The sequence below is a fragment of the Alosa sapidissima genome, chromosome 1, assembly GCF_018492685.1.
Source record: "Alosa sapidissima isolate fAloSap1 chromosome 1, fAloSap1.pri, whole genome shotgun sequence".
NCBI lineage: Eukaryota > Metazoa > Chordata > Actinopteri > Clupeiformes > Clupeidae > Alosa > Alosa sapidissima.
The window spans coordinates 30,237,083-30,246,869 of NC_055957.1; the positions used below are offsets into that span (position 1 = coordinate 30,237,083).

The window sequence follows — 9,787 nt, forward strand, 5'->3', positions numbered from 1 at the left end:
ATATATATATATCGCATAGGTGTTTTTAACATTATATCAAAACAGTTGTTTCTACACATTATTGATAACTAGTTATGTATAAGTCAAGGTTGTAAATGGTAACTCAGAAAAAGTGACTTTGAGGTTGTCAACATTATTCCATATATGTTATGACTACAGCTTCATTCATACCAAGCCAGCATTGTCGAGATGCTGTAAAGACGCAATTTGAAAACGATGTTGGCCCTATTTGAGTTTCAAACGAAGGGCGAATAAAGGGTCCCCAGACCAATTCTCCACCTCAATTAAGATCTGAGGTCTGGTATCAGCCAGGCTAGTAATGCGCACAATCTGTTTCCTTCCCTGATTTATCATTATCCAATAACATGACCTTTCTCATATGACTTTCCCAGAAGAAAAAAAACAAGAATAGGACAGAATAGACAGGTTCCACTGCTGTCTTTGCTGGCAGCTGCTGTTCAGTTAAATTCTGCATTCTACAAAGCTACAGCTGCCCTCATACAGCATGCAGGATGCAAACTATGACCCGCCTATTTCCACATGCAAACTCACTGAAAACAGTACATTTGAACATTTTGAAAACTCCGGTTTCAGTGTTTGTAGACATGGAAAATGGAGTTATGAACTGATCATTTGTCGTTATCTCATTTGATTGATTTTTTTCAATCTCAGGTCTCTGATTGGCCATCATCACTGTTGATATGCTCTTAAAGCGTAACTCCGGAGTAAAAACAAAAGTTCAAGTATTTGATTGAGAGCAAAATTATGTTAATTGGTGGAGTTTTGAGCAATAGCCTACGTTTTTTGCACGTATGGGCTAATGGGCTTATAGTGAAAGCGAAGGGGGGCAGCTAGCACGTCAAAAAACAAACGCTATTTTATACCACTGACAATGCTCAAAATATAATTACAGTTCTGTGGTAGTGTGGTGAGGGTCCCTACAGACAAACCAAAGTATTGTAAAATTTGAAAGTGTACAGGCTCAGGGAGGTAATAACAAGACCTGTATCTGAAGGAAGCAAATTGCCTGGCTTCGTGTTCCGGTGTTGCGTCAAATTAGCGGGCACGTTCGATCTTTCAGCGTTGCACAGATCTGGCTGAATCTTACAATACAAACATACCTTACGTTCAGCCAGATCTACACAACACTGGACAAGTCAAACATGCCCACTGAATTGATGCTACCGGAACACAGCATTTGTTTGGAAATATCCCTATAGGCTACCTGTTACATCTATTATTTGAGGGTTTTGACCAACAATCGTGGTGTTAGACTGTAGCATGGGCACAGGTTCAGATAGGGCTGAATACGCTTACATGAATGAAGACTGTTTTCGTTTAAAACAGAGTTTTAAAATGAAAACGGATCATGCTGATGTCTTTAACATAGTGAAATGTGGCACCTGACCGGGTAAAGTGGCTGAAGCATGTGGCCATTATGTTGATATATGGGTTGTTCCATTGGTAGACGAGAGGAGCTGTCATTCCCATGTACAGGGAGTAGGGGAGCTGTGGCATTCTGAACCACTTGAGGGTCCCACAGTGGTATCTCCTCTGTAGTTTTGTCCTTATCATGCCCGCCGTCCTGTATTTGGTTAATATGAGATACATATGCAGAAAACCATTCAGAAATTCACAAAACACAAAATCAGTCTAATGATACCACATCAAAACCAGTGGTGGAATGTAACGAAGTACAAATACTTCGTTACTGTACTTAAGTAAATTTTCCACGTATTTGTACTTTACTTAAGTAAAATTTATAGTGCATACTTTTGACTTTTACTTCGTTACATTTTACAGCAATTATCTGTACTTTTACTCCGCTACATTTCTACAACACCATCGTTACTTTTTACGATACATTTTATGATCAGTTTTTTTCTCTCTCTCTGACAAACACGTTTGTTTTACCGGGGGGGGGTTGCTACCAAAGATTCTGGAGCGCTACGTGCATTCTTAGAAACATAAGCTTCTAGTCTAGACCAGGCAAAGCGTGAGCTTGTAGCCATCTGCATTCGGTAGGCTATCACCAGACCCATGGCTACACTGTACATGCAACTGTGTTCTGTGCCTTTCTCTGTCTGTTATCTGCAGCGTTAGGGCCTCCTCTCCGATGAGATTGCTATGCGCGGATCAGCGAAGTTACAGGCTATGCCCATGCTTCTGTCACACGTCTGATCATTTGCGGCACAAATGAATGGTAGACTATTAATGAACCGGTGGCCGGAAAAGACGTAACATTTTCCAGATTAGGAAATATTCCTTAATTGTGTGTGATTAAATAAAGATGCATAGCCTACAATTGTGGCGTAACGTCAGCGCTCATTCAATGTCTATGCGTCTGCGCAAGTGAAACTGAATTTAATCATAAAGACACCTTTCTCAGCAACTTTTCTGTTCAATCAGCATAATTGGCATTACGATCCACCCGACGTTTCCCCTGTCTACCCCGTTAAACTTCAGGCTCTCGTGTTTTGCTGAATGATATTACTCAGCAGATCACCCTAGTAGATAACCAGAATTACAGTATCTAGAATTGTAGGTCAGAATGTAATGGGCCACAGATGGTAAGCACAATTGCATTAACTTAAAACTATTTAGTCGAGTATAACCTAAAACTAGCTTAGAAACTAACTAGATTAAAATGCCACAGCCCATACTGATTTTTCCTTTTAGAATATAGATATTAAGAGAATAAATCATTATGCAAATACTTTTACTTTTAATACTTAAAGTACATTTAAAAGCAGGTACTTTTTACTTTTACTTAAGTAGGGTTGTCATTGTGGTACTTTTACTTTTACTAAAGTAAATATTTCTCTGTGTATTTGTACTTTTACTTAAGTACTGAGTTTCAGTACTTCCTCCACCACTGATCAAAACACACACTGATCTACTGAACATATTTCTGTTATCTATGGTTGTCTTGAGAGTTAAGTTCCGTTATCTAGATAGTTTCCCTCAAATCCCCCTGGATCTGTTAAGCACTCTTTTCTCTTACCAGTGCCTTGATGTTCCCAAGCATGGCTGAGGTGAGAAGCCCCAGGACCAAGGCAAGCAAGTTCATCCCAGCGATAACCCAGACAAGCCAGTACACAAACAACACCTCCTGGCAGTCCTGCACACCCACAAACTCATAGTGCTTGTCAAGGTATCCACCACTGTTAAAACAGAGGGAAAGAGTTTGTTTTGATTGGTCACAGAAATATATACAGTGTAGGTTTAACAAAGATGGCATAATCTCAGAGATGATTCAGACATTGCTCATTTATTTTTCATGATAATAAAGATAGAGATAATGGGCCTGAATATAATTTACATGCAAAGTCCAAAGTCTACTAAAGCTACCGGTAATTTAATACCTTGGTAAAAACCTATTTTCTTATTTAATACAATTGTTAAAGTGTAAATATTGGTGGGTCAGCTCAATGGTCTCACACAATAGTTTCAGTTCATGCATGAGACTATTTGCTCATTGCCAGACTTTCCTCTATGCCTTTCATTTAAATAAGGGCTGGTGTCTGTTATCCTTGTGTTGGTGTGTTCTTGTTCAAACACTCTAATCTGCTCACTTTGCACAGGCATACAGGTCACAGCAGTAACAGGTCCCACTGCGCACCATCATAAAACAAGACTCCTTCAGACCTTGGCATGGGACCTACAGGAGAAACAGGCATCAGTCCAGACTGTAAATTATGACGGATATAGGGCATTATTGAGGATGACCATGTGTTCTATGCAGTATGGACATACTGTGGTGTAGTGGTTTTCATAGAAGAAGCCTTGTCCACCTGAGTAGAACTGACACCTGCCAGCCCGAATGGGTCGGACATCCTTTTTTGTGAAAGATCAGAGAGCCATTATCAAGTTGGAATACAATCTACTGTCAACTTCTATTTAGAGTATACTGATCATTTACAATGTGTGTGTGTGTGTGTGTTTATGTGTTTATATGTATATGTGCGTGCATGCGTGTGGCTATTGAGACTAATGACTATTGAGAAGAGGCTGCTAAATAAATATGGGTAATGTAAAAAATATATAAGGAGATGACATATCTTTGTATAATGGGTTTTTGAAACACTAAAACTATTTTGGCAATACGCTTCATAGCTGAGACCTTTAAACCTTTATGACATGTTATTTATGGGTGTGTAGACTTGATCGACTGACCTCCTCAGATTTAGCATGGTGTCCAAATGGGATGTTGTAAAGTGTATACTGTATATGTCTATAGGACAAGTAATGTGTGTACAGTGAAGAAAGGTGTATTTACGATGCTGGGGAGAATGAAGAATCCATCCACCACAAGACTTATGGATGACACTATGATGCCAAGGCTGAAGATAAAGATGGCCGCTCTGAGCTGCAAATATCAGCAGAGAGTGCAGACACATTTAAATGATGCATTGCTTACAATGGAGTATAGTACGCTTAAACTCTGTAAACTTTGCCTCCATTAATATTCTACTTCAAAGGCCCATATAGATTCCAAAGGCCCTCTACATGTAAAAGTGGCACTGTCACCTATAATCTCAATTGTCTCATTCATTTCAGCGTATTTTCTTCAACACTTAATACATTTCTTATGTTTCTAGAACACTTGGGAACAGGGTGGCGACTCTGACAGACATGTTGAAGAGCTGTTGAGCATGTTTCATATGGAGATTGCCAGGTGCATGGTAACCTGGCCACGAAAGCTGAATCTCTGCCAAAATATGTTACTAATACATCAGGTCTGTGAAAAATATACATCCATGCAAATACATTTTGTTCATGCAGGCAAATGGCCAGATGTTGTGCTTCTGGGTTCTGAAGACTGAATGGAAATACAAGATGTACTGTTCTGTTGGCTTGCATATACAACTCTTTTCTGTCACTGTGTTGATGAAGGTGTCTTTTACCAGCTGTTGGCGGTTCCCCCTCAGAGATAAGCCAAGGAGACTGAGGATGGAGGCAAAGACAAACTGCAAAAAAGACATACAGAACCATAGGAGAGTTTATCATGTCAGTTGTTTTTTTTACATATTGGGAGGCGATATTTCTAAAAGTGAATGTTTCTGTAAAACATGGGTGGGTATAGCCAAGACAAGGAACTGGGAGCATTTTCATTTAAATTAACCAGCAGCATGCAAGAAGACAGGTAATCAACTAGATGTACCGCACAGCGGTTCAAAATATGACCGCCGCTCAGTCCTGTACATCCGTTCCGCGAAAATAAATCACACTTCAATTTGTCTCCATATTTTACTCCATCCCCCACTCTTGAAACTTTTGTGTATGCTTGTTTGGCATGCCTGAGTGTGTGTGTGCGGCTGCACAGAAAGTAGCTTACTGGTGCTGAAAAGGTGAATAGATTGTAGAATAGCCAAAGAAGATGTAGCATTGTTATAAAACCTTTAAAATCTCTAAACAATCACAAGTAGGGCTGTTCATCACAGTTTATCCATTGCAACTGGATTGATGAAAGGTCACTTACACCTGTAGGCTACATTGTATTTGGGAAAAGCAAAAGGTATCAGCATAATGTTATTTATTTATTTATTTATTTATTTATAAACAAAAACATCTCTGTCAGTTCCTGGATGGAATTTTTGTGAATGTTTCTTCTTCTACATAAGATTTTAGTCATCTTTAGTTCATGTGATACTTTATTGTCAATGCACAAATTAAGTAACAGTAGTCTGAAATGAAATGCTGTTTTACATCTAACCAGTGGTGCAAATAACTGACATGTCCAAATGGGCCTTCATGAAATGCGTCGCTAGACTGTTCACACATTTTAACGGGCCAAAGTTGAAGAGCTGTTGTCCGTTATTGTTCGTGCAAATATAGGCTGATTAATGTTCCCTTGCATTGTGCAACTGAGGTCCATGGCTAGTCTGGCTTTCACCAGACCAAGCTCAATCTTTTAAGAAATCAAAAAATAAATAGCGGGCAGATCAGGCTGGGTTCACCCAGCCTAGTCCATAGGCACCCGATATTGTTTAATTTTCCGATTGAGATATCCACGCTCTGGCTATTCTAAATGCAAAAATGCATCAGGGAGTTATGACAAAACTGTAACTAACAAACTAGATCCTAATAGAAAGCTGCTAGCTTCCCTAAGCTACAGGTAGGCTTATAAGGTAGGCCTATTTACAACATAAATTGTCAATAGGCTATGCTGGCGACACAAATAAAATCTCCTTTGGAAACCAATGGCTTACGCCTTACAGTATCAAGCGGACTTAAACTGCCATATCGTGGCGAAAAGTTGTAAGTCGAGCTACAGTTTTTCATGCAGCTCCATGAGTCAAGGAAAGCGCGAATGAAGTAGCCACTTCTTCTACACTCTAAAAAATGCTGGATTGAAAACAACCCAAACTGGCAGTTGAAATGGCTGAACAGTTAAATAGTTGAGTAGTTTAAATAGTTAAATTATTTAATAGTGAATTATTGTAGTGAGGACATTTATTTTGAAACAGTTGTGGGCAGAGGAAATAGTTGAACAGGATCTGTAGAGCCAGATTGTATGTTTAAAGCCTGAGACAGAGTATATAGTTTAAAAGTTAAATGTAGATAGTGTAATGGATGTTGACAGACAGAAAGTTGAATGGATGTTGATAGGCAGATTGTTTAATGGATGTTGATGGGATAGTTTAATGGGTAGATGAGTGAATGGATTGAAGAGGATGAATGGATAGAAAGTTGGATGGAATGTGCCTTATATCCTTGTAGAATGGAGATACACAGAGAGAGTTGGCCTAATTGAGCAGAAAGCAGTTGATACAGGTATAATCAGTTTAACTAGCTTTTTGATGGGACCTAGTTGAGCAGCTGGAAGTTGATACAGGTGCAAATCAAGTTAATTAGCCCATTATGATGTCATAGTCCCCATACAAAGTCTATGGGGAAAAATAAGCTTGTTTTTTATTAATATCTCAAAAAGTATAAAGTTTACAAAAGTGAAAAATACATTCCTCAAGTCTCCTTTTCAAGACCTACGTTACAAAGTTTGAACAAAGTTTCTACGTTAAACGGTTGAAGCTGAATTAGACGCAGAAATTTGGTGGGAAGAAGAAGAAGAAGAAGAAGACTTTGGATAACAGAACAGTGCATTTTCATGCACTGTAATTACATTTCATGTGAACATCGTCCTATACTTAGACGTTCTCTGCGGTAAACTACAGTCCTTGTAGGAAGGAAGCGTCCATTGTTTTTCCAACCCACTTTTAACTTCCAACAAAATTACGTCTCACTGCAACGATGCGCCATCTAGTGGACAAACGACTACTTATCGCCAATACTGGAAATGCAGCCATGATGATGATGATGAATATTTGGCTTTCTTTTAATCCTACTGAATTTGTAATTATGTATCGGCCGTTCTAATACCGATAGTATGTGGGTGCCTGTGTGTGTGTGCATGTGTATATGTGTGCACCGCCATCTACAGGCCAATGAGTGTACAATCACTAAATGTACACATAACCTAATTTTTTTTAGACCCCCCATGGATGAAATTCTACGAAACTTGGCATACCCCCAGAGAATGCCAGGTGCAGTTCTGGTGCAGTTCTTAATTTGGTGCAGTTCTGAACATCTTAACTGAAGATAGGGGCGATTAAAGCAGAATAATATTGCATTTTTCATTTTTTACCGGGGGGGTGCAAATCACAAATGAGTGATTATGGGCCAGGTTGATGTGGGCCCTTGAGACCAACATACCATAAAAGATTCTTCATCCTCAGTGCCACGGTTCAGGTAGTTATTTAGGAAAAACTGCGTTTTTTGTGGTTCAGGGGGCCCAGCATGGGGGAGGGGGGAGTGGCCCCCGGGGACGAAACAAAATTTTTCCGTAAAAGTCTAGTGGGGCTACATACCCACCAAATTTCATGTGCACCGGTGTTTCGGTGTCCCGGGTATCGTTGACCAAAAATTCAGGAAGTAGATGACGGGAAAAAAAAAAAAAAACTTTGACAATCATTATATGACCGCTTCGCTAGCTAGCGGCGGTCATAATGACCGCTTCGCTAGCTAGCGGCGGTCATAATAATGAGATCTGGGATCATCTGTATGAAAAGGCAGATTATTCAATGGGCTTGCGTGGAATAGCACGAAATAGAAGCCCCCTGTCACTGGCAGCTTAAGACGGTCCAGAGGCACCTCTAAACACTTAAGACTGATTTAAACATCAAAATTATGGTCACATTCAGAGACTTTCTATGTTCTAACTGTCCAATTCACATAAAAAAAGTCTGTTTTTCCATACACAGTCCTGTCTCTAAATTGGACACAAACCAAGCCATGCACAATTTCAGACATTCCAGATGTTGCATAGAAGGCAGTGGAGCTCAATTATCAACAATTATTCCCCATCGCAGACCCTACCATTACTGATGACAATCATTGGCATCATGAAGGCATTCACTCACAATGACTCCAGAGGGGCATCCTGAGGTGCTGAGGCTCTCTGTGGCTGTGGAGATGTAGACTCCCGTGGCCACTATGAGCAAGGACAACAACAACAGCACCAGCACCAGACACAGGGATCTCCTCTGCAGGGCTTCTAGAGAGACCACATGACTCATATAAAGTGTATTCAACCTTCCAATCCACTCTTTTTAATGGCAGAACAATGTAATTGTGCATTTTTCTTGCCTCTGAGGAAAAATAGTATGCTTCAGTTTTAGGTTGAGTTTAAACCCATCATAAAGTCTATCATCGATAAGAAAACTATTTTGACCGAAAGCGGTCTTCACAGAATTTTTTTTTAAAAAGTTTGACTTAAAAAAATTGAAACTTAAAAATGTTTATGTATTTCTGTATCTCAACAACCGCTTAATCTACAATTGTCACATTTCATATGTTTAAACATTTGCTCACATCTCTGTAAGTTTCGTTTGTCTCACTCAACAAAAAATATCAAATCATTTTACACAGCTTGTCTATACACTGAGTGTATACAGGACAGGGCATTTCTCATTCATTTCAAAAGTCAATCAAAAGTTAAGCTTCCTTCTGTATTTGTCTGCAACAGCAGAACGCAAAATGCACACTTCAAATGAAAAGCATCTCAACACAGTACAGCACAGCACAGCACTATAGTCTAGTAGAATGCCATGGAAAATAATCTCATTAACAACCTCCAATAATACACTGTCTTACCTGCTTGGTTCATTTTGGGAGGAGGCCTGCGCCTCACCAGAGGTTCCTCTATCCGTCTCGAGGACATTTCCCACTGCTTCACACAGCTGGAATTCAGGCATACCGCACGGCTGGATACTATTTTAAAATAGAGGGAGGGGAGATGGAGAGGGAGAACTCTCTGGAGACTTCCCTGGAGAGGCCACATCAACTCTGGTTTAATGTTTTGCTCTACCTAAATAAGACATGGGAAATGTATGAAGGCAAGAAAAATTGCATCCAGAGGGATTCAACATACATTAAGTATTATGTCTACATGCATACTTAAAATGTCCTGAGGCAGAGCAGACCCAATTGTAAAGTTGTACACGTCATTTTTAATGTTCCGTATCCGCTGCTCAGGATCAACTGAGGAAATGTGTTGAGGTTGCATCCAGATGTGCACGTGTTACTCTCGTATTGCTGGTTTCAGAATTCTGATGAAGAAAAATGCTTGTGATTCACAATTCATTGGCCACTCCGATCCACAAAAAGCCAGAACACACATCTCACCAGAACACTCAGGGCTGCTGGAGTACTCTTGTGGGATTGGGAAAACAAGAGACTATTAGGATGTCATAAGACATTGCTTTAAAAAAAAAACATTTCTTGAGTG

General features: G+C 39.7%; 1 protein-coding gene across 1 annotated transcript; it reads right to left on the bottom strand.

Moving 5' to 3' along the window:
- Window positions 1–1,381: 1,381 nt before the first annotated feature.
- Window positions 1,382–9,220, bottom strand: LOC121686035 (transmembrane protein 255B-like). The gene is made up of 7 exons (XM_042066844.1): window positions 9,154–9,220; window positions 8,421–8,554; window positions 4,280–4,369; window positions 3,757–3,837; window positions 3,576–3,661; window positions 3,005–3,164; window positions 1,382–1,585 (listed from the first exon to the last, which is right to left on the bottom strand). Exons 1-7 carry the CDS (start codon window positions 9,218–9,220, stop codon window positions 1,382–1,384), a joined length of 822 nt encoding a protein of 273 aa, XP_041922778.1.
- Window positions 9,221–9,787: the final 567 nt, after the last annotated feature.

Excerpts from the sequence above, each read along its gene's own strand:
- LOC121686035 (XM_042066844.1), bottom strand. The coding sequence starts at position 9,220 with ATGTCCTCGAGACGGATAGAGGAACCTCTGGTGAGGCGCAGGCCTCCT. Across the intron at positions 3,165-3,575 it reads GACCTGTATGCCTGTGCAAA|TGGTGGATACCTTGACAAGC; the intron begins GTGAGCAGATTA and ends CTGTTTTAACAG. Across the intron at positions 1,586-3,004 it reads TTGGGAACATCAAGGCACTG|GACGGCGGGCATGATAAGGA; the intron begins GTAAGAGAAAAG and ends AACCAAATACAG.